The sequence below is a fragment of the Colias philodice genome, chromosome 24 (genome assembly GCF_061535455.1).
Source record: "Colias philodice isolate Cphi_HAF_F1 chromosome 24, ilColPhil1 Martin Lab GWU primary, whole genome shotgun sequence".
In the NCBI taxonomy this organism is placed as follows: Eukaryota; Metazoa; Arthropoda; class Insecta; order Lepidoptera; family Pieridae; genus Colias; species Colias philodice.
The window spans coordinates 5960121-5986437 of NC_143109.1; the positions used below are offsets into that span (position 1 = coordinate 5960121).

General features: G+C 38.2%; 1 protein-coding gene across 1 annotated transcript; it reads right to left on the reverse strand.

The window, feature by feature from the left end:
- Positions 1-3420: 3420 nt before the first annotated feature.
- On the reverse strand, positions 3421-22470 carry LOC149477749 (protein dawdle-like). The gene is made up of 5 exons (XM_089710369.1): positions 22135-22470; positions 6105-6211; positions 5282-5500; positions 4416-4691; positions 3421-3757 (listed from the first exon to the last, which is right to left on the reverse strand). The coding sequence occupies exons 1-5, from the start codon at positions 22448-22450 to the stop codon at positions 3596-3598; spliced, it is 1080 nt and encodes a 359-aa protein (XP_089566495.1). The 5' UTR covers positions 22451-22470; the 3' UTR covers positions 3421-3595.
- Positions 22471-26317: the final 3847 nt, after the last annotated feature.

Here is a 26317-nt window from a genome sequence, read left to right on the forward strand (position 1 = left end):
ATAAGAGCCAACAAGCTACTTACTGTTAGTTTCTTATAAACAGGCGGGCGAAGCTGCGTGTAAAAACTAGTTTCTATTTTCTAATTTTATTGCTAATATGAATGCTTTATTGTACACTCCAAATTAAAGAAATAACAAATTGAAATACACATAAATTGCACAAAAGGCGACCTTATGTTGTGGATATTTTACACCACCTCTTAAGGTACTTTTCCATCAATAATGTGCAATTTCTCGTTTTATTTTTAAAAATTTATTATGGCCATTTTACTCATTAGGTTAAGTACTTTCGATATCAGTTTAAATTTTTTTGATATCTGCAATAGTTACGGAATAATCGCTTGTGCACACTTAACGATTACACCCTGTATATCATAGCATTCATATTATAATCATACACCATAGTATCTATATATATCTATGGTGTTTACATACGGAATCTCAATACGAGGCCGTCGGATACGTTTTTCCAGATCCGATGAAAAACAGATTTAACAACGATTTGTTAAAACTGTTTTTATTACTTAAAAATCGTGTATCCGTGTGAACGTAAGGTGAAAACCATAGTCTCGGTCTATCATGACAAAACTAATTACAATGAATACAGGTCAAATTGTCCTTAAATATCGATCAGTGATCAGTGTAACAAATGTTTCATTAGCTTTTTCATTATAATTTATTAGCACAAGACTACATTATAAGTTTGAAAATATTTAGTAAAGATTTTTTTCAGGTCTAGAGATGGTTTGGTTTTTACCAGATTCCATGCAGATCTAAAAACGATAGACTTGAATAAAAATGACAAGGATTTGTATCAAATAAAAGATAGTTTTTACCTTAGAAATTATTTATTCTCACTTTACAATATAGCCTAAATTACTTATATCTATAATACTAGGCCACTTACATAATATTTACAAAACATTTATTAACATTAAGTACATATTAAAAATGTCAGTGTCTAATAATAATAATTTACAATGAATTATTTCGACAAAAAATCTATCCATTCTGGTCTTTTCGGGAAATTACAAACATAAGGAATCTACCAAAAAATTTATATAAAAATAAATGATATTTAAATACATAGTTACAATTTGAAAATATAGGATTTAATATTTGCAATATTCGTACCTTTTACAGATTATGTAAACCTAAATGAAAATAGAGATAAAATTTTCAATTCCTTATGTTTGTAATTTACATTACCTTAATTTACATTACATACAACTTTGAGAAAATTCGAAATTTTCTTCATTCATTCAATCATTCACACTCGCGTGTTAAAAACTAACAGTTAAAACTAAAGGAATATTAATTATCTACTTTAAAGCCCTTATTCTATACAATTTTTCACAATCACAGTTGACATCATACGTAGGTACAATATTATATCATCCATGAATTCATATTCTAAACAGCATATTAGAGTAGGTATTTCACTATGATTATTCTCATCTGACCATCAATGTTTAAAATCGGTATGTATCCAAAATATCCAAAACACAACCCTCTAAGGCAAAATAAAATAAAAAAATGTGAGTGTACACACGTAAGAAGTGAAACTTCTTTATGACATTATTTTTCAAAAAATAATTTACTATATGCAACTTTACAGAAATACGTCGAATCACGCGTGGTAGAGATAAGAAAAAGATGGCGCGTAACGGAAAAATGTTACACTAAATTTTTTTCCAACCCCGATAAAGAAGTTTCACTTCAAAATTTCATAAACATGACAAATAATAATATTTAATACCCATTTATTACTAAATTATTAACTCGTCTCAAACAAAAGCACCCGTTAATTAATTCAAGATAAAAACACAATTAAACTTCGCCGTTAAGTTAAAAATAACTGATAATTTATCATACCGTACTATTTCGATATACGCTTAAATGTGACGATTTTTTTTATTATATACTAGCTGTGCTCCGCGGTTTTACCCGCAGTTCTCTGCTCCAGTTAGTCTTTGCGAAATAATCCTCGATGAATGGGCTATCTAACACCGAAAGAATTTTTCAAATCGGACCAATAGTTCCTGAGATTAGTGCATTCAAACAAACAAACTGTTCAGCTTTATAATATTAGTATAGGACACCATGAAATTACTTAAAAAAAACGATGATTATAATTATATTATTTAAAGCTTGTTTATTCTTAGTTATCTCCGGCATCCTCCAAAAATAAAAACATTTATCTATTTTTACTACAAACCTATTTAAAATTACAAAAAACATTACTCACTACGTTTTTTCATGTATGTTGTTGACAAATCAATCGAACAAAATAAACAAGGAAATTAATTAATTTTAGAATAAATAGCCAGCCATGAAAATTTAGAGGAAACTATAAAACTTTACAATATTGTAATATCATAGGCATAATAATCACGCCAGGTCATCAACTTAAAACATTAGAATGCACACAATAGGTCAACATATGACTTTATAAAATTAATTGTATGTTTATACAATTTTTATTGTACTAACAGGCCGGTGGCACGTGATGTACGGAGGGCAAAGTCCTGTCTTTTCGCTATTGAAATAATATTATCATTTATGAGATGTTTTGCCGTTATTTATTGTTGTTTACATGATAAGTTTAAACTCCGTTAAATCGGGTTAAACGACTGTTATAGGTATTTCTGTTCTCAAAAGATAATAGGAAAATGTTTACAACTGTGTTATTTCTGATTTGGAAACGACTATTCAAATATATTTAGGTCTTAATTGTTTTAAAGATCACTGGTATAAATATGAAATTATTATTATATTTCTTCACTTGAGTATTACTCTATATTTTGTACTAGCTGCTCTGCGCGGTTTCACCCCCGTGGCTCCACTCATGTAGGTCGTAGCGTGATGATATGTACATATAGCCATCCTCGATAAATGAGCTACCTAACACCGAAATAATTTTTCAAATCGGACCGGTAGTTCCCGAGATTAGCGCGTTCAAACAAACAAACAAACTCTTCAGCTTTATAGGTAATATTAGTATAGATAATCACATCACATAATAACTATCTCATATAATTATATATTTAATAGGAATCTATGCCTTACGTAACTATTATAAACATTTTATCTGAGTAACTTCATTAGGTATAAAATCGTCAAATGTAAGCGCATATCAAAATATAATTATAATAAGTAACACATAATAATTAGTATGAACACGTTAAAACACATTTACATAAATGCATTGTTTCAGATTATTTCTAACTATTTGTAGATTGATTATTTTCTAAAAAATATACAAATTTTTCTAACTAACCTATCCTGTAAGGAAGTAATATAAATATTAATTTAACACTTAACTTAAAATATAAATGCAGATTCTAGGCATATCACAATAGATACACAAATAACTAAAACAATTACATACTAAAATTTACACTAATAATTACCTACTTTTATACAAAATTCGAAATAATTTAAAAATTAATCACACTATCTAAAGTTCTGCAAAATTAAAAACAAAACTTTGCAAATTCAACTATTTCGTAGTTACTAAATTTCACTCGATTTAATCTCAGTAAATACGACAATAAATCCAGTATTACAATTCCCAGTGTTTGAAGGAACAGACTTACATACAGCCACAAGTTTCTACGACCATATTTGGTAATGTTTTCTGCGTAACCGTATTATTAGAATCCATATACAGTAACTGTAAGGAACTGAATGTAGTGGGCGCACAGCACGGCTTGAATTCTGTTTTTCGTTCATTTGATACTGAGTAGAAGTATTTCTGAAAATAAAGAAAACACATTTATTAAAATACCTAAATAATATAATATTATGATGAGGCACGTTCATAGTTTCTAACATATTTTTTATGACTGATATATAACCGTGCTCTACATAATTTCAATACTTTTCCTAAGATATTCATTTTAAAATGTATCTAACTGAAAAAAAAATACCTAAACCAGGTGAATAATTTTTTCTGTTCTCTACAACAGCCTTGCATTCACTAGATGAACAAAATAATAATAAATGAACCTTTTATATTATTTTATTTTCAACACAATATCAGACCGTTAAAATACACAAGTCTCACAACCTTTTCGCTAACAAATTAACAAAATACACGACTGCCACGATCGAATAATACCTATGTTTTAAAAAATAATATACACTGCCGAATAGGATAGATCCTATCCTTCCTACAAATATTATAAATGCGAAAGTTTGTGAGGATGGATGTGTATGTGTGTGTTTGTTACTTCACGAAAATACTACAGAACCGATTACAATGAAATTTAGCACAAATATAGACAATAACTTAGATTAACACATAGGATAGGTTTTATCTGTCCCACGGGACCGGGAACTATGCGGGTTTTTTTTTGAAAACGCGGGCGAAGCTGCGGGCGGAAAGCTAGTAGACAATATTTTTAACTTACCCGTATAATATTATGATGATAGCTATCTGATCTCGTCACAGCAGAGATCGGCATGCAAGTCCCCTTGCAGAAATATGCATGGTACCCCGCGGGTCTGATGATCCAGTCATCCCAACCCAGTTCCTTGAAACTGACATACAAGGGCTCTCTGCAGCATTCACTAGTAGTGGCCCCACACTCTAGTGCTCGCCCGCGGCGTCGCTTGCCAGCGTATTTGGTATAAAGTACTAGGAAGGGTCGGTGCTTTTCGTGGAAGGAGAGGGGTGCGCGGCGTAGCTGTAAGAGAAAATAAAGGAATAAGAATTGTGCTGTGAGTATAAGAAGTAGGTACTGTAGAGCCCCTATGTTATTTGGAAAAGAAATAGAGTTGAAGAAACTAAGACGAAGTTATAAATAAATTTTAACTAAGTACCTATCAATAAACTGAATACCTATATGAGGGAAAGTACTGTAATGTATATTAATTATGTGTAAAATATGAATCTCCTCTAAGACTCTATATCTTAAATTACAGTTATAGTTTTGCATATATTTTTTATGAGGTTATCTACAATATATTTCAATGTTTCCTAGCACATAATTTTTCAATCATCGTAGTAAATTATATTCAGTGACTCTACATTACTCTATATTTAAAGTTTGACAGAACTGTTTAGTGCATACATTTTATTGCAATTTCTAAAATATATACCCTAATAAATAAATAAAAGACATGCCATGCCTTCAAGCCACACCTCCGTGCCCGTCGGAGTGGGGAGCGTGAGGATTTTTCGTTACGGAATTTCTGGATTCGGTCCCCACGCTCAAGGCCCGCGATAGAAGCTATGCAATAGCTTAAAACAGATGAAGAACACTAAAAATCTTACCTGACAAGTTCTACAAGCCACATGAAGCGTATGCAGTCTCTCCCGCCCTTCAAGCCAGACCCTCACGGCCCAGGCGAGTTCGACCCGCACCCAACCTTCGCCAGTGTCTGTCTCCTTGATAGCGATGGGCTTGGTCTTCTTGAACTGCTGCTGGCTGTCCCAGTGGGCTGCTTCTGATATCACGAAGGTCTGGTTGTATTCGTCGAGGGGATCCCGCTCCTAGAAACATATTTAACTATATAGATTATATTTATAAATCTCGTGTCACAATGTTTGTCCTCAATGGGCTCCTAAACCACTAAGCCGGTTATAATAAAATTCGCACACCATGTGCAGTTCGATCCAACTTGAGAGATAAGATAGTTTAAACATGTAGGCACCACGGGCGAAGCCGGGGCGGACCGCTAGTAGATTATAGATATAAAATATTGAATAGATAGTTTTACATTAGAGTTATGTGTTTTGAGAAGAACATGTAATCTAGAGATTTCTGAAATTTTCAATCATTAAAATTTAAGAAAAAGTTTTTTAAATATATGTATGGCAATTATTGACTATTTTTAACTTAAAAAAAAAGTTAAAAATAGTCAACAATTCTAAGAATTGAAATATGATAATTTCTGAAATCATAAATAAAATGCGTCAAATGCATTATTCATAATATTTTATTAGATAACATTCTACAGTCACGCCGATACCAAAAAAATCGAGATTGTATACACATAGCATGACATTTTGAAAATATTTTTTCAACATTTATCACCTGTATTGTAATATATAAAAATAACATTAATTAGTAGGTAAGTATTAGAAAATAACTAACCTTATAAAACCACAGTTCAACAACCGTAACTTCTTCCGGTTCCACATCTGGAGGCAGCTCGAACTGCAGACAGATGAAGGGATACCGACCAGACGTTAGACATTCACCTGGAACAAATAAATACGGATTAGAATAGTTTAATTAAAAAAATTATTGATAACTAGAACTTGAGGTTCATTTGAATCTGTCGTAATACATTTTTTTTGCGTTCTATTTTTTAATATTTTAAAGCGGGTAGACCCTAGCCACAGAACATACTTTATAGTTTATAATATGTTCTGTGGCCCTAGCCGATAGTTTGTGCATCTTTGATAAGATTTACTAAGTATTTAATAATTAATGTTATGGAATTAATTAAGTTTCTATTATCAAAACTGAAAATTCAAATTGCCATACCTCGTTAAAGAAATTAAGTATAAACCGTGTACAGAGTTAACAAAAAATACAGCGAATAAGATTTGCGCATTAAAATTACACATAATTAATGAGATGCGCGGTAAATTTAACCAAATTGACCAAAATATCTTTGTATATTTAATTAATAATTACTCCGATAAGGTATCACGGGCCGACCGCGTGCGAGATTCGTACTAACTGAGATAAATTTTTTATTACAAACATTCTTATAGTAAATACGGAAGTGTTGTATCAACGATAATTTTATTTAATATTCATGTTTATGTTCAACGGTTGTTGGCTTGTTTAGGATCGAGTAGGTATATATAACTTCCCGTGTGGAGTTTCTGGTCTCCCATCGGGCGCGTCCCCAGGTGGCGGATAGGGGCAGGCCCCCCAGATATGGGGGGTACCGGCTGATCAGCCGGCGCGGACCAAAACCAGCTGGCCGGAGGGCTGCTAAATAATACTCCTAGGTGATGGTATGTGCGCAGCATCACCTAGTACTGGGGTTGGGGCCGATGAGGCCGCTGTGGAGCTGAAAGGGCCCAGCCCTAGGTAGCGGCTGGCGGGTTTAACCCGGCAGGCGTACTGCAAACTAGAGGAAAGAGGAGGAGATGATGGAGGTAAGTTTTAAAAATAAACTACCCCAGGAGGGTACCACCAAAAGTGGAGAATCCCTCCCTGAGTCCAACTCAGGCTGCCCCACGTATTCTGGGGGGGGCAAAAACTTACGCAAAGACACTGAGGAGGTGGGTTCCCAGGCCTCTTCGGTGCCAAAAGTTACTGGACCGACCGACGACTCTGGCAAACGGATAAAGGACAATAACGATATTATGCAAAGTGATACGGATATTGGGGAAGGGACGCGCGCTCAAATGGAGCGTATGAGAACTAGGGGGAGGAAAGCTGGACCCAGTGGACTGTCTGCGGCAACGTCTGTAGACAGCCTCATGACGGTCCAGTCATACGAGGAGGACCGACTGTGGGCGAAACGGAAGCGGTCTTCTGGAGCGAGCTGCTCGGGCTCCTCCACAGAGGGACGAACGCGCACGGCCAAGAAGAGTGCCAAGAGGGGCAAGGGACGCTCGTCAACATCGCGCACACCTACGGCTGCAAGGAAGACTCTGGCGGAAATGATTGCCGCAAGGAAAGCTCTTGAGCTTGTAGGCGGCAAGCCCGAGTCTGAGATTGAGCGAGAGACCCAGGTCTCGAGAAGCTCTCTGGTCGCGGACGCAGAAGCCGGCGGCGGGCGAACCGACGTCAACGAATCAACCGCAGCCCTACGGCGCCGCATTGAGGAGAATCTTGCGGTCATAGAGGCTAAATCCTCAAACCTGAAGGGGACGTCGAAACGGACCCTAAAGGATGCGTCGGAGGCGATCCAAGAGGCGGTAGCACTACTTGTGCAGCGCACCGCCTCTGAAGACACACGGCGGCTCCAGGCCGACAACACTCGGCTGCACGGGGAGATTGCAGCCCTCCGCAAGGAGATGGCGGAGATGAAAGCCGCGCTTGGGGGCGCACAACATGCGCAGCAGCAGCAGACGGACTCTGAACTGACCGCGAACATCATGCGGCAGGTCGGAGAAATGGTTAACGCCCGGCTGGAGGTGCTGGAGGAACGCCTACCTCTAGAAAGGCGCGTGAGGCCGCCACTGGCGGCGGATAATAGGACTGGGGGGATGGCGGTTAGCCAAGTGCTAACCGAGGACTTCCCTCAACTCCCGCCTTCAAAGGCTACTAAGAGGGCCAAGGCTGCGAATAAAAACCAGGGTGAAACGCGGGCTGTTGCACAGCCTGTGGGTACCGGTCTGGCCCCAAAGGCCAACCCAGTAAAAGAAGGAAAGAAGGCGGAGCGGCGTCCCGAAAGGGTTGCCCCGTCTACGTCATCCGCTCCCCAGCAGCAACCGCCTAAGCAAGGGTGGACTCTGGTGGAGAGGAAGAAGAAGAGGAAGAAAAGCAAGGCGGAGGCTAAAGCACGAAAAAGGGCTCCTAAACTCCGCTCTCCCTCGTCCTCGGCTGTAGTCATAACCCTGCAGCCGGGTGCGGAGGCGCGCGGGGTCACGTACGCCTCTGTAATGGCTGGGTCCCGGCAAAAGATCAACCTCACGGAGATCGGTGTCAGCGCCCTACGCTTTAAGCGTGCCGCGACTGGGGCCCGAATTTTGGAAATTCCGGGCTCTACAAGTGCGAAGGAGGCGGACGCCCTTGCTAGTAGACTTCGTGAGGTGTGGGACGAGGATACCATAAAGGTATCCAGACCGGTAAAGTGCGCGGAGGTGCGGGTCACTGGTCTGGATGATTCGGTGGCTGCCGAGGAAGTTGCAGCTGCGGTCTCCCGGGTGGGTGAGTGCCCCGCGGACCAGGTTAAGTGCAGTGGTCTGCGCGTGGGATTGAGAGGTTCCACCACGGCGTGGGTGAGCTGCCCAGTTGCTGCTGCAAAAAAGGTGGCGCAGGTTGGGCGCATCCTTGTTGGATGGATCTCCGCGGGGGTCTCACTCGGTGCAGTGAAGCCGCAACGCTGCTTCCGGTGCCTGGAGGTGGGACACGTTAGGGCCATGTGCTCGTCGCCCACAGACCGAAGCAACGTCTGTTACCGATGTGGCGAAAATGGGCACAAGGCTGCAGGGTGTACGGCAGCTGCTCATTGTGTTCTTTGCGCCGATGCAAAACTGCCCGCGGGACACCGGCTCGGGGGCCCGGCCTGCAAAGCCCCGAAGCGGAAAAGAGGAAATCGGGGACGCGATGGTCCAGGTACCGCGCCGTGTCCTTGTCCCGCGCCCGTCGAGGCGAATGTGACGGTTAGCGAAATGGAAACGCAGTAATGGCTCTCCTCCATTTCCTCCAAGGCAATATCAACCACTGCGCCGGAGCTCAGGATCTTTTGCTCCAGAGTCTGGCGGAGTGGCGGATAGATGTGGCGGTGGTGGCTGAGCCCTATTTCGTGCCGTCCCGGGACAACTGGGCGGCCGACTTGGATGGACTGGTGACGCTAGTAACGCAGGGCGGCACAGTAATGGAAAGGGTAGTCCGGCGGCAGGGTTGTGTCTCGGCCTCGATCAATGGTAACACAGTGATCGGGGTCTACTTCTCTCCCAACCGTAGCCTGGATGAATTCGAGCGGTTCCTGGCAGATCTTGGGGAACTGATTGACCTCGCTCCTTCGCAGCCCGTGCTTCTAGCCGGAGATTTCAATGCCAAATCAATGGCATGGGGATCATCGGTGAGAAATGCGCGGGGTGCGGTGCTGCAGGACTGGGCGGTCGCAGCTGATCTCTCGGTCGTAAATCGCGGGAGTGAGCTGACATGCGTGCGGCAAAGAGGGGGCTCCATCGTCGACATCACCTTCGCTAGCCCCCCCCTTGCAAGGCGAATTAGCGACTGGAGGGTTGTAACTGATGTGGAAACGCTATCGGACCACAGATACATCCGCTTCAGCGTCTCTGCGCCATCCGCGTTTCGCGGTGAGCCTTCCCTAAATGGTGGACGTCCACGTTGGTCGATTCGTAGTCTCGATAGGGAACTCCTAATTGAGGCTGCCATAGTTCAGGCATGGATCCCTGCACCGCAGATCGCAACAGTAGAGGACGATGCAGCATGGATGGCTGATGCCATGGCGCAGGTGTGTGATGCGGCCATGAGTAGAGTTCGCTCTAATCCGCGCAGAAGACCGATGTATTGGTGGTCCGCCGAAATTGCCCAGCTGCGCGCATCCTGCGTGGCTGCGAGGCGGGCGTACACCAGGCACCGGCGCCGGAGTGCACGGGACGAAGTGGAGGAAGCGCAACTGTATGCCTCCTACAGGGAGTGCGTTACCTCTCTGAAGGAGGCAATCAGCAGCGCCAAGGATAGAGCATGGGAAGAGATGCTCGAGGGTCTGAACCGAGTGCCGTGGGGTCGGCCGTATAAACGGGTGAGGCAGAAGCTCCGCCCGTGGGCTCCGCCCCTGTCTCAGTCTCTCGAGCCCCGTCTGTTAGAACAGGTTGTGGTATCTCTGTTCCCGGACCGGGGAAGATATTCTCCTCCGCCGATGGCGGCGACACCTGCGTCACAGGAGGAGCCCGCAGAAGAAATCCCTGCCGTTACCCATGAGGAGTTGGAGTCGGCAGTTACGCGGCTTAAAGGGAAAAACACTGCTCCTGGACCTGACGGGGTACCTGGCCGAGCGTGGGTGCTAGCGTTGGAAGCCCTCGGGCCCCGGGTGGAGCGGTTGTTTTCGGCTTGCCTTGAGCGGGGCCAATTTCCCCGTAGGTGGAAGACAGGGAATTTGGTCCTGTTAAGAAAGGAGGGGCGCCCGCGCGATTCGCCCTCAGCGTACAGGCCCATTGTATTGCTTGACGAGGTGAGCAAGCTTTTTGAGCGCGTTTTCGCAGCTCGCCTCGTCAACCATTTGGAGGGAGTGGGACCAGACCTCAGCGGGAACCAGTTCGGCTTTCGCCGTGGTCGGTCCACACTCGACGCAATATCTCGCGTGAGAGCCACCGCAGAAGATGCGGCCGCTAGTGGAGAAGTCCTCCTGGCGGTGTCTTTGGACATCGCAAACGCGTTTAACACCCTACCGTGGGGCAGTATCCTGCAAGCTCTCCACTATCATCGCGTGCCGGGCTACATGGTGCGACTGCTGCGGTCATACCTTTCAGATAGGACTGTTGCCTATCCAACCCGCGATGGATGGAGTGAGAGGGAAGTGTCGTGCGGTGTCCCACAGGGGTCGGTCCTCGGGCCTCTTCTGTGGAACATCGGGTACGACTGGGTCCTGCGCGCCACTAACCTCCCAGGTGTTGGCGTAACTTGTTACGCCGACGATACTCTGGTGACTGCGCGTGGGGCCACATACGAGGAGGCAGCTTTATTAGCTACCACGGGAGTTGAGCAGGTGGTGTGCCGCATCCGGCGGTTGGGACTACGGGTGGCGCTGGAGAAATCCGAAGCCATCTTCTTTCCCGGTCGCCGGAGGCTACATAGCGCAGGCGCAGAGATCCGGGTGGATGGGGTAGCAATCAGGGTCACCACCACCATGAGATACCTAGGCATCGTGTTGGATAGCCGATGGAGGTTCACGGAGCACTTCCGTCGCCTCGCCCCCCGTCTTGTAGGGGCGGCCGGAGCACTGGGAAGTTTGCTGCCAAACCTTAGAGGTGCTGGGGGTGGGTGTCGCCGGCTATACACTGGCGTAATCCGCTCCATGGCCCTCTACGGGGCCCCCATCTGGGCAGACACCCTGAGCGCCCGTACCAGACCCCTCTTGCGGAGGCCGCAGCGGGTCATGGCGCTCAGGGTAGTTAGGGCATACCGCACGGTGTCTTTTGAGGCTGCCTGCGTAATGGCCGGAACGCCGCCATGGGATCTGGACGCCGAGATGCTAGCGGACGTGTATCGCCGCGTCTCGGCGTCTAGGTCACATGGGGTGAATCCTTCCTACGAGGAAGTAGAGGAGTGGAGGGCCGAGGCTGTCGAGCGGCGGTTCCGAGAGTGGGAACGCCGGCTCGAGGAGCCCAGCGCGGGTGAGAGGACGGTTGCGGCCATACGTCCAGTCCTCCAAGAGTGGTGCGACAGGCGGCACGGGGCCATAACCTTCCGCCTTACGCAGATACTGTCCGGGCACGGCTGCTTCGGACGGTACCTGTGTAAAGTCGCGAGGAGGGAGCCCAGCATGGTCTGCCACTGGTGTGCCTGCCCGGAGGACACGGCAGATCACACTCTTGCCGTGTGCCCCGCGTGGGCCGAGCCCCGTGCTCGCTTAGTCGCGATAATCGGGCCGGATCTCTCTCTACCCTCCGTTGTTCGTGCAATGGTGGATGGCGACAGATCCTGGCGTGCGGTGATCGCATTCTCGGAGAGCGTGATCTCGCAGAAAGAGGAGGCAGAGCGGGTGCGCGAGAGGGATCCTCACGCGGACCCGATCCGGCGCAGACGTCTTATTGGGCGTCGTCGCCGTGTTGCGGCCGCTTTACACGGTCGCAACGTGCCTCCTTGACGAAGGGCACCGGGCGGTGGAACGGGGAATGTAATCCATCGTCCGGTGCGGTGAGGCGACTTGAGACGTGTTCCGCTCATGCCGCCAACGGGAGGGAAGAGCAGGCACCTTTCCTGTTCTTGGCTTGCGCCTGGCCTGGAGATGGGCTGCCGCCGAGGGGGTCGCGGAAGAATTCTAACAAATACCCGCGGCCCCATCATTAAAGCGGCTCGACGGAACACAGTGGGGTTTTAGTCGGTAAGAATCCGACATAACCCACGGCTCCTTCCCCGGGGGCCGTGGGTATCTTTGGAAGATTTCCCCACTATAAAAAAAAAAAAAAAAAAAAAAGGTATATATAACTTTCTTTGAATTTCTGACGTAATTTGATTGTTATCAAATTTGATATAATTTTTTACGTCTGAAAATTTTTAATCAAGTAATCAATTAAGTAATTGATTAGGACTGGGGATTATTTGTCATGAATCATGATATAAATTAATGATGTACAAGTTGATAATATCTACAAAATGATTACGTCAAAATTGTTATCGTAAATAGATATCGATAACGGGTTATGGCGTATGTGCGAAGCTCATTGCATTTTTAGCATATTTATTTATCAATAGTTACGTAGGTATAGATGTCACTACAAACGTTATTACTCTTATCACTAACCTACCCGATATGCACACAAAAGTTCATGAGAATCGGTCAAGCCGTTTCGGAGGAGTTTAACGACAAACTCCGCGACACAAGAATTTTATAAATTAAATAAATTTTTGAAGTCAAATTGTGACAAAGATAAAATAGTAATTATAGAATTTTTATTTATCACTTTTGCCATAAAAGTGTAATGTCCGTTATTAGGAGAATAAGGTTGTCGGTAAATAATTCATCTTCTACACTCATCTCTTCTCTTAAGACTCCTGACTCATTAATATGACATCTTATTTTACCACTTTCATAATTTGAAGATGCAAGATCCCATATACTTAGACTGAATTATCTATAACCCGCACCTTTATCCCATATTTGAAATCCCACCGTCCCATCTCAACTCAATCAAGTCAACGGCTGACGACTAAAATTTGACCCCTAATATACCTATTAGGGGTCAAATTATAGTACCCTATAGATTACAATCTCACAAATAAATATTTAAATAAAGACGTTTTTTAAACACAAACATTAATTCTTCAGTAATAATTGTCTTGTGTTGAAATATGTAACATAGGTGGCGATATTATATTATCTGTGGCCTCTCGGGCGCTCCTTGCTCCAATTAGCGTAGGGTCATTTATACGGACTCTAATTAGTGTCGGTTTCGTAAAACTATTTCTTGCTCGTACTTCGACTCGTCAGACTATAATAAGTAATAACTTACTAAGATGTGTGTATTGGTATTAATTATTTATGTACTTTAAAATTTCTCATGAAATTGTTGTGATTTACACAGGTGAAACCTCAAGGTATAACTAGTATGCTATAAAAATGCACGTGATAAAATTAATGTGATAAGAAATAATAATAACTATATATTTATATTAAGTTATTCACTATGCCGTCACTTGTAAGCTGTCCACCTGAGTGCAGATGAGAATTCGAAAGTAAAGGTAGAGATTTTTTCCCCTTGTCTCCATGATTTTTGTACGGCGTTGCGGAATAATGGATTAAAAGCAGTATTGAAATAGTATGACACAGATGCCGTACAAAAATGGTGGTCCACAAAGTCGGAATTTATTTTTATTTTCCGACTATTGCCGGGGTAAATTGGGTCATTTGATTTTGTACGTCACCTGGTGGTTCAAATGACCCATAATTTTTTCAACATGGGCCTGTAGTCTATATGCGTTCCATGTACTATGTTTAAATATTAATAGGAAAGAATTGATTTATTTTAAAATGTTACGTTTAATAAGAAAATGAGAAAATGGAGGTGAAAACTTTAAATGAAATACGCAACAATGCGTCGTAAAAAAACGTCACTGATTTTCAGTGGACGCCTATTCTTTTATCACAAGTGGATAAATGTCACAGGTATTAGTATACGTAAAAGTTACAAATAATTATTGGTAGGTACTTTTATTCGGTTTAACCACTACATAGTATAAAAGAAAGTCGCTTTCTCTGTCCCTATGTCCCTATGTATGCTTAAATCTTTAAAACTACGCAACGGATTTTGATGCGTTTTTTTTAATAGATAGAGTGATTCAAGAGGAAGGTTTTAGTATTAGGCGAAACGGGCGAAGCCGCGGGCGGAAAGCTAGTACTTAATAAGTAAGTACGCTCACTTTTCTTTTTGAATATAATATAATATTTATGATAGCTAAATATTCTATTGTTATTTATAAGTAACCGCAACTAAACGCATAGTATTTCTTATCACATTTATTTTAGCACGTGCATTTTTATAGCATACTAGTCATACCTTGCGGTTTCACTTGTGTAAGTCATTTGCACACAAAAAATAATCTAAACGCCAATCCGTTGAATTTCGTTAAATTCTAAACACAAGAAAGCCCAAGCCCCAAAATAACTCCACGCTTTCACAAAAAGCAACCCGGATGATGTTTTATAGTAGGTAGATGATAAATAACCGTTTTTTATAAGAAATTAGAGTTAAGGTCAGAAATCACTTGATAACGGCCACTCGGTCATTGCGTGTTGAGAACATTGTATTGTTATTGATCCCACCTTTGTTATACTATTTACTTATAATGTGTATTGTTATACATAATACATTACAAGCTGATTCACTCGGCTTTACTCGAGTAGGAAAGACTTTTTTATTGGTTCAGCAACATGGTATTTTGGTGTACCAAAATATGTGTTGTATGTATACAACACACCAAAATGGTTATACTGTATACATATGTTATACATATAGGTAACATATACCTATATGTTACTCGGTTATCGGTAACTATTATAGAGAATTTTTAAAATCGCATAATAAATTTTTCTTAATTTAGCAGTGTAAAACAAACATTATCTTCCTCAATATATTATGAAATAAATAACTATTCTAATTTAAAATTCTAACCTTAAAAATAGAATTTCAACTTTAAATATTTGATAACATAGAGTAGATACTTCTTATCAGAATCCCCAAGTTTACTAAACAAAGGTATTACATATATAAATAAATTAAAATAATAACAACAATCCATACTAATATTATAAATGCGAAAGTAACTCTGTCTGTCTGTCTGTTTCTCAATCACGCCTTAACTACTGAACCAATTTGCATGAAATTTGGTATATGGATATTTTGATACCCGAGAAAGGACATAGGCTACTTTTTTACCCCAGGGACATAGGATAGGTTTTATCCCGGAAATCCCACGGGAACGGGAACTATGCGGGTTTTTCTTTGACAGCGCGGGCGAAGCTGCGGGTGGAAAGCTAGTAATTAATATACCCAGTTAAAAAAAACGCTTAAAATCATGAAATTATTGTGTTGTCATCGATCCTTGATAAGTGTACAAAATTTAAATTAAATCTGTCTGTTTAAAGTTCGTGAAAATCGACTCTAATCTCTCGAAAAATAAAAATGAAGCTAATAAAAGCTTGAAATGTTGCCACAATTATAAAAAAAATATATTTTTGAGAGTAAAAGAAAGCAGTTACGTAGATTTGACATTACTTCCAAAAAAGATTAATCTATATGATTAATTAGGTTTATCTCTTTTACGAATATGAACGTTATTGGATGATACCAAAATTGATATTTCTAGGAAAAAATAGATAGAAGAGGAATGGCGCGAAAGGATGCGGGTTCGAGTCCCGCCTCGTGATCGAATTTTTTCTTTTCTTTATAAATTTATAAAAATAGATAGGTATACTGTAAAAAATATTTTTTGTGGATAATATAATAAAGGGTATTTTAAAAATTACATTTTAATTTGATATAACCTACTGATAATTTTAATTTTAAATACACCGTTTTTTATAAAAATAGGTACAAATTTGCATTGTTAAAATTTTAAATTGAAGTCTTATGTTTTTTGTTATTTTTCCAAAAATATATTCCTTACCCAAAAAACTTCAAGGACTACTTTTTTACAAAGATATTAATTACCACATTAGATTTAAAATACAATTGGATACTTACATTTATAAATATAGATAAAAAAAGTATTCTTATACGCAAAAGTAACATATTTAATTTATTACTAGCTGTGCTCCGCGGTTTTACCCGCAGTGCTCCGCTCCTGTTGGTCTTAGCGAGATATATAGCCTATATAGCCTTCTTCGATAAATGGGCTATCTAACACAGAAATAATTTTTCAAATCGGACCAGTGGGTAGTTCCCGAGATTACAAACAAACAAACTCTTCAGCTTCATAATATTAGTATAGATATTATATACCTTTAATATGTATTATATTTTCTTTTTTCTCAGCCACTTATTATAATACTAGCTTCCGCCCGCGACTCCGTCCGCGCGGATGTCCGTCTTCGCGTGGATGGTTTATTTCTCCATTTTGAGTAACTCTGACAATGACATCTTATAAAAAAAAAGAATCCACTGCGGGTAACGCAACGTGTGTTCGCGGTTCTACAGAACAACGTCTATGGACAAAACTAAAAAATTAAGATTTTTTTTTCCACGTATTTTTCCAGGATAAAAAGTATCCTATTTTACGCCCAGGATAATAAAGTATAATTATACCAAGTTTCATCGAAATCGAACCGTTAGTTTTCACGTAATGTCAGCATATTCAGACAGACAGACAAAAATTTTTTTAATCACATATTTGCGTTTGGTATCGATCCAGTAACACACACAGTGCTATTTATTTTTTCAATATTTTCAATGTACAGAATTGACCCTTCTACAGATTTATTATATGTATAGATTATAAAAATCTCGTTTCGATTTACTTGTTGTCAAACTTATTTATTGATAAGATCACAGTTCAATGTATTAATTAGTTTTTTTATTGCCCACTTCGCGCCCTATTTTGATAATAAGTTCCGTTTTTAGACGTAGAAATTTGACACGAGAAATTTAACTTTAAAAGAGATATTGTACATATTTATTACTAACTGCTCCGGTTTCACACCCGTGGCTCCACTCCTGTTGGTCGTAGCGTCCTATAGCCTTCCTGGATAAATGAGCTATCTAACACCGAAATATTTTTTCAAATCGGACCAGTAGTTTAGCGCGTTCAAACAAACAAACAAACTCTTCAGCTTTATAATATTAGTATAGATAATAATATATATATATTGGTCAGTAAATAATGAACTTCTGCGTTTATTTGGGCTTCGAAGCGTCTAAAGGTATTGGTTGTTTCTATATTAAACTAAACTTTTACGAAAGAGCAAGTGAAGCTTTGATTAATTGATATTAATGGTAGAGCATATATAATTTATCATTAGAACTATAATTTATATAATTTTAATTGATTTATTTTTATATTCTTAACTATAATAAATAAGCAAAATAAAGTTTTTATTTATGATTTATTTATAAAGTAAAATACTGCTTCGCAATAATTTTCTTTCTTTATCACACATAAACATAGGCCTGGAAGAAATCGCTTTTAAGCGATAAGGTCACCTTTTGTACTTTACCTCGCATTCATATAAATACCTTTATATACTGTACATTTTAATGTTAACATACAAATATATATACCTACTGTACATTGTAATGGTGTGGTACAATCTTACAATAAATGGTTAAATAAATAAATAAATAAACTATTTGATGTTATGATGCTGTTCAAGTAATTTTCTTTAATTTAAATGGTTAAAAAACATCTGTAGAAAAAAGAATGCGTAGTTCGAGATATTTTATTTGACTGAAAAATTACGATCTAGTTTCTGGCTGCAGATGCCTGTAGTAACAATTGCATACACATTTAGTATGAAGTTTCAAATAAATTCGACAAATATATGCTTCGATATTTGTTTGCTTACTAGAGCTACTTTATGGACAAATAGGTAATATATACAAAATATATGAACCGGCTTCGTGCAAAATTGTATTATTATATTATATTGGTTTATCCAAGTAATTTATCCAATCATATCCTACTAATATTTTAAATGCGAAAGTTTGTGAGGATGGATGTATGTGTATGTTTGTAACTCTTTCACGCAAATACTATTGAACCGATTACAATGAAATTTAGGACACAGATAGAGGGTAACTTGGATTAACACATAGGAGGTTTTACCCCTGAAATAGCACGAGAACGGGAACTATGCGGGTTTTTCTTTGATAACGCGGGCGAAGCCGCGGACGGAAAGCTAGTTATTGAATAAATAAGCATTATGTAGAGACATAATGCATAAGATTTATATTCTTTATTTAACTTTCAAAATAAATAAAAATACGCAATGCAACTGAAAACGTAACATATCTATACTAATATTATAAAGCTGAAGAGTTTGTTTGTTTCAACGCGCTCAGGAACTACTGGTCCGATTTGAAAAATTCTTTCGGTGTTAGATAGCCCATTTATCGAGGAAGGCTATATATTATCTATCACGCTAAGACCAACAGGAAGACTATATATTATAGAATGCCGGTAAAACCGCGGGGCACAGCTATCGTATTGGTAAAAGATAATCTACTGTTTGTTCAGTGAATTTAAGATGTATTTGCTAAATATACGTGAGAAATGTATTTATATTAATTTGTTGAAGGTTTCCTTTCACGTTTACGATGCATGATAGAATTCCTCATAGTATTAAAGAGTTTAGTAGTTCTAAATTTAAAACTTATATAAAAAATCTAAGTTATAAGTTCAGAGAGAGAGAAAGCGATCTAATGAAAAAAAAATAATTTGAATATTTACAGGTAATAATACCTACTTCTAAAAATAGGGTAAGGGTGTTTAGAATAATTGCAATTTCAATATTATCTCATATACAGTGTGGAAATTTTCGATAGGCCCTGGAAATTTTCGATGGGCCCTGGAAATTTTCGATGGGAAGTAGGAACTAGAAATACCTACTGCAGATATCAAATTTTGCTGAAAGGAAACATTCCATTATTTTTAAAAAGAAATAGAACTGCATTCAAAGATTTTCGAAAATCCTCTTGCTTCGACCGGGAATCGAACTAACTAAAAATGAAAAAAATTAAATTTGTTGTATCTGTCCTGTAAGATAAACAAGAGATAAAACGTACGTGATCAAAATCACACCTTATAACCACAAAACATTAAAAAAAACAAATAGATTACAAAAAATGACATATCTACGAAAATATGTAAAAATGTAAAAAAAAATTGTTTGAAAACATTCCACAGATATGATAAACTTAAGGACCTCTGTCTCTCTGTCTAGAAGATAATCTATTCAATTAATGAACACGCGCTGTGTAAAAATTTACGGATGATTACAATAAAATGACGAATTTAAAGATATTATTATCAATATAATACTGATTTCTTTCTACCTCTACATTATTTTACAATCTATAACTCGATAACTTGAAACGGGCACGAAAAATTGAAACATTTTAAATCTATACTAATATTTTATAGTTAAATATTTTTTTGTTTGAATGTGCTAATCTAAGAAACTACAAGTCTGATTTGAAAAATTATTTCACTGTTAGATAGTCCTATTATCGAAGTAGCTATTGGTTATACATATTATATAATCACGCTAAGAACAACAGGAGCGGAGCAATGCGGGTAAATTCAGAGGCACTACTAGTCTCCTGAATATATTATCTAGAAAATATAATGTATGCTATAATCACGCTATCTTCTTTTAATAGAATTATGTGACTGGAGTCGCGTGAAAAAAGTTAGTGTTTTAATAATAGTCTATTATCTAAAACAAATTGCACCAGACATGTAGACGTCACCTGTTAGACCAAAGTCCATATTTGTTTATTAAAATACACAAAACGCAAATTCTGTAAAATAAAATAAATAAAAATGCACGTATAATCAATATTATTTGGGTCCAAAGTTCAACAGGTGAACTGACGAGATGATCGGAATGTGTTGCATCATTCCGTAGATATGGGATGAACAGACCAACATTTTTTTATCCTGAATTTCATTCTCAGTATTTTCCGAGATAATGTCCAAAATATTTTAATACTGATTCGTCATCTTTAAGTAGATATTATATCTAATCTTAATTGGCTTATAATTTGAATTAATAAATCTGAGATAGAATAAAAAAAAACATTAACAATATACGAGCACACTAATGCTTAGTTTTGTTTTGTTTTTGTCGTTTATGAAAAAATAATAATTAAAATTTAGATTACACTTCACACGATTAAAATGTACAAATTAAAACATCTAATTATAATAAAAAAAACTATTATTATTTATAATATTTTACTTAGAAAATTATGTATTTTTTGTTATAAATGTTAATATTTTAAATTATACTTTAAACTTGTTTCAAAAATAGGTAATCTTAACTTAAAATTCTTCTAGACTACATCACTACATAGTATGTATAACACAAAGTCGCTTTCCGCCCTCTGTATGTCTGTATGCTTAGACCTATAAATTACGGAACAGATCTTGATGCTTTTTTTAATAGATAGTGGTTCTTGAGGAAGGTCTTAGGATATACTCTTAAGTTTTCGATCAAGCAGGCGAAGCCGCGGGCGGAAAGCTAGTTTAATTATAGATACTAGATTCCTAGATTGACGTTCTAATTATAAACACAATTAATCCTATATTTAGGTATTCCATAAAAACATGAAATTCCTACATTCCACGCGGAAACAAGTATTTAATACTAGGATGATCGCTATCGATATAAATAAACTTATCGAACGTGTTATCAATCAAGGCATTATATATAGGTATCATAGTTTATCTGTCATTATGTTGATTCACATATATATATGGTCATGCGTAAGACTAGTGAGTTTATAAAAATACATTAGATGTAGAGATTTTTACTGTTCTTTTATATATTGAGAAACCATCTGTTTATCGTTGACTGTTAAACCACACAAAATTTTGAAACAATTTTCACCATTGTGAAAGCTCAATAAAATTTTTCTTATCAATATAAAATACTAAAGATCCTATACAAGCCATCTTGTCAATATCTTCCATGAACTTAGGCTCTAGGTGGCAAGTAGAGTACACACGACTTGCTATAAAAAGGTTTGTTATAATATTGCTTGTAATTTAGTCCGTAAGTTTGTCACCAGGAATTAATTGCGAATATAGAGATCATAGGAAAATGGATGGATTATGTATACTTCACGTATACACAATATAATTAAAACATATTTTTAACTTTTCATTTGTATGATATTCAAATTGCATTATTTAATCTGATCTCTATTTCTTTTCTGAAATAAATTGGTATAATGATGTAGTAACTTAGAAAGCTTAACAGCTTTAAGTTCATCCCTTTACCATCATCTCTACATGACATAAGTAATAAATTAATGGAATATAGAGTCAAGACTACCTAGTTACTTTATAATATGTTTTTTTTATTGTTTGTTATTGTATTAAATTAAAAATACCTTTTAAGCCTTAATACCTTTTCACTTAAGAAAAAAACTTGCTCTACCTTTGGTCATTTCGTTAAGAGTTCATATTGATCTATGTCCAAGATAGAGCAATCTTTTATGTGAATAATAAGAGTGAAAATTACAGCTATTGTATAAATCAAAACTTGGTTGCTTTCATTACGTAATAAGTATACACTTACCTTCAACAGGGAAAATAATCTTCTGCTCCGTTCTGCCATAATAATCATCAAACTCCGGCGGTTTATCCGTCCCGTGGCTCAGCGTCTGGCCCTGTGCGACCGGCATCGGAAGACTGTTGACCGGCACCGCCACAGCAGGCTTCTTACTAAGCCGCAGCTTCTTCAAGATCTGCTGCTTAACGAACTGTATCCTCGCCTCCGTCAGCTCTGCGACACTTAGGTCTCCGTTCGCACAATTCGCGCAAGCACCCGTCTGCCCCCAGCACGTAATATTTACGCTAACAAGCATGAAGAACACGACCACTCGCGTATACATTGTTAGGAGACACGCTCGCGTCGGACGTCGGATCGCAACTGAATGATGCACTGTCAACCCCGCGGTTTTATGGCGCAAATTTTCTCATGTAAAAACTAAGCCCCTATTCACATGGTACGGTTGTTGGTAGGTCCAGGTGTAGTAGGGTTGTCACTTTTACCATATTTCTTATTTCTATTAGAAATTGAAAAATGGTAGAGTTTCCGAAATATTATTTTTGGTGATTGAATTCGTTGAGATTTTGTTTTAGGGGTTCAAATTTAAGGTTTTTAATTTAGAATTTGTAATTACACATCCTCGGAAGAAAGCTTCTATCTATTTATCTATCTAAAATATTTTTAAAGTGAAACTTTTATTACATCGTCTCAAACTTTTTGGTCTGTGTAGCGCGTGACGGTCGAACCGTACGATAATTATCGTACAAATACGATAATTTTGTGCCTAAGTTTCACTTTTACCGTGGTTTCATAAAACCACACAACATTTTTTGTGTATTTATAACAGTTTTAAACTTTTAACTAACTATAGAAGCAATCAAAGGAGCTGTTATAGACACCTCCGGCCAAAACCATTTCCAACAAAAAATTAACAATCTGGTTCACAATATTCAGGAAAAGGTTATAATATTATATTCAAACACATAATTACATTATTTGAATGGTTTTATTTATATTTATTCCAATTTTTTTCAATATTCGATCATTGTTAAAATATATAAAATTTGCATATTATGCAAAAACTCACCAATATACCTACTGAATTATGAATTTGATTAAATTCTATTAAGAACTAAAATATCATAACTTTATTACATTATTACCACTGACATGGCACACATATTAACTATTTCAATTTTAGTACTCGAAGGAATAGAATTACAGTCTTCAAAAATGTATTTAATTGATTCATGTTTCCATTGAAAATTATTAAAAAAAATATCTTATCTGAAAGAAATATGATCTCTATATTTATACCTCTAGAAACACAAGACTTTTTAAGGTAATTTTTATAATAAGGTAACCCTCGGGATCGGTATAAATATTTTTAAGTTTGTGACAACCCTGCAGCGCAAAGTTTAAAATAACAATTTGTCCCCAGTATATACATTCACGTGCTCTTTTACATCAGGCCAATACAAATATTTATCTTCTAACAACAAAATAATTACGATTTAAGCTCTATATAAAAAATTTTTCGTCTCATATCTTCCATTTCTGAGGAGGTCTTTACCAGTATTTCAAAAATATCCTATCCTAACTCGCGGTCATACTTATGGTTGAGTAATTTTGGTGTTTAGGGGATGTTTGGTCATTGCAATTTGTCTGACTAATTAAATATAATATTGTAATAGTTATCTTAATAACATATCCAAAAATCAGATATTTAAAAATAAATTAAGTTCGTTTATTTGAGCTTTAAAGCGTCTGATAAACGTTTTGGCTCAGGTGGCGCAGGTTTCACTGGTAGAGCTCCACAAACATTCAGATATTAAAAAGTACACTAGAGACTGAGTGGTGAATGGCTGAAAAACAGCGGTGAAAGCACTGGCCTTTTAGTCACTGCTTCCACCATATGCTGAGTACATAGCCTTTTCGTAGTAAACTGTTATTTCTCTTGTGTATTTTTTTTGTTTATGTGTTTGATTTTTACTGCGAATAAATTCTTATTCTATTCTATTCTATTCTATTCTAGACTACTGTGAACCGAAACTTATATGCTTTAGAAAATAAATTGTGTCTTACGGCTCTGGGATCTTGGACTACTAGGCATTACTCTTATTCTTATTTTATGTAGGTATCCAATATTTTTTTTATTACCAATGATAACTCTTTAATTTTTACTCTATTACAATAACTATTCACTTATATTAAAGTTTATACCTTTTATTATGGTCGACAAAATACATGCGTAAATACATTTCATATTACTATTATATATTACTTACTAGTGGTCTGTCCCGGCTTCGCCCGTGGTACCTACATGTTTAAACTATCCTATCTCTCAAGTTGGATCGAACTGCACATGGTGTGCGAATTTTATTATAATCGGTTAAGTGGTTTAGGACTCCATTGAGGACAAACATTGTGACACGAGATTTATATATATTAAGATTAGTAGTAGTAGAACCGCAGTGATAATAATCTTTACTTAATATTATAAAGCTGAAGGGTGTTCTTGTTTGTTTGAACGCGCTAATCTCGGGAACTACTGGTCCGATTTAAAAAAATCTTTTGGTGTTAGATAGCCTATTAATCGAGGAAGGCTATAGGCTATATATAATCATGCTACGGCCAACAGGAGCGGAGCACTGCGGGTAAAACCGCGGAGCCCAGTTAGTAAAAAATAAAATAAAAAATAAAAATCACAAAAAACTATTATTTGCTTCAAAAACACAGTGTACAATGAGATAGTATTCATATAATTGAGAAGTAGTTATTTTAAAAACTTTATCACTCACATGTGGAAAGGGTCTTAGGGGTGTTCCGTGAGATCTGAAGATATCTTAATGCATTCTTCTCGGTATCTGAGGTCAGAGATAGTAACGCTTGGACAATGGACTCAGAGATACTACAATATGTTGCGTTTTAATTTGTTTTGTTTACTAGGTAATGTAATTGTGTGCAGGGACGATTGGTTGCTAATCTATAGGTACTAATCAATACTATCACTACATAATATAAAACAAAGTCGCTTTTTCTGTCCCTATGTCCCTTTGTATGCTTAAGGGTGCACTCACACACATCAGTCACCGTCAAGTCACCGATGACTGATCGGTGACGGTTTGTGTACGTATCCACAAACACCAGTCACCGTCATGTTGTCCGTCAGTCACGTCGCCGGTTTGACTGAATCATTGAACACATACATCAGGTTAGTCAGTGATTAGACGTGTGTCACGCTAGAGAACATGTAGCAATTGACGGTAGCACGACGCTGACTGAACTGAGACGTGACGGCACCGGGTGAGTGGGGATAAAAGTATGGTACATGTATGGAAAGATTATTTGACGTGCCTGACCGGTGACGTCACTGATAGATTTCGTGCCGGCGACTGTCGTGTGGGAACAGAGTCATACTAGAACTATTGATACATATTTTTTTTAAATCCTGTCCGGTGACGTGCCGTGACGGTGACTGATGTGTGTGAGTGCACCCTAAATCTTTAAAACTACGCAACGGATTTTGATGCGGTTTGCGGTTAATAGATAGAGTGATTCAAGAGGAAGGTTTTAGTATATGTATAATTTATTATAGGTTTTAGACAAAGCGGGCGAAGTCGCGGGCGTTAAACTAGTAATATTATAAAGCTGAAGAGTTTGTTTGTTGTTTAAACGCGCTAATCTCAGGAACTACTGGTCCGATTTGAACAATTCTTTCGGTTTTAGTTAGACTATTTATCGAGAAAGGCTATAGGCTATATATGTATAATCAAGCTAAGACAAACAGGAGCGGAGCACTGAGGGTAAAACCGCAGGGGACAGCTAGTGTCTAATATATAAATTTCTCGTATCACACTGTTTAGTTACCAATACTGCTCCAAAACGGCTGGACCTATTTTCATTAAATTTTGTATGCCAATAGGGTTGATACTTGATAGTAACATTTAAAATCTTCATGTTTATTTGTTTTTATAGAAAATAAGTAGGGATTTTTTGTGTTTAAATGCTGGGTTTGTTTACTTCAGATAAAAATAAATGTACCTTTAAAATTAATTTGTAGTTATACTCGGCACGGCGAACCTTGATCCCTATGACAGTTCGTCTTAGTGATTGCTCGTATGGTCGTATCGACACATTACTATTTTATAGGCAAACTAGCGACCCGCCCCGGCTTCGCACGGGTGCAATGCTGATACTAAAAACACTA

Coding starts and splice junctions, on each gene's coding strand:
- LOC149477749 (XM_089710369.1), bottom strand. CDS start 22,450: ATGTATACGCGAGTGGTCGTGTTCTTCATGCTTGTTAGCGTAAATATT. Junction 6,212..22,134: donor GATTATTTTCCCTGTTGAAG/GTAAGTGTATAC, acceptor TATTTGTTCCAG/GTGAATGTCTAACGTCTGGT. Junction 5,501..6,104: donor TTGAACTGTGGTTTTATAAG/GTTAGTTATTTT, acceptor ATATGTTTCTAG/GAGCGGGATCCCCTCGACGA.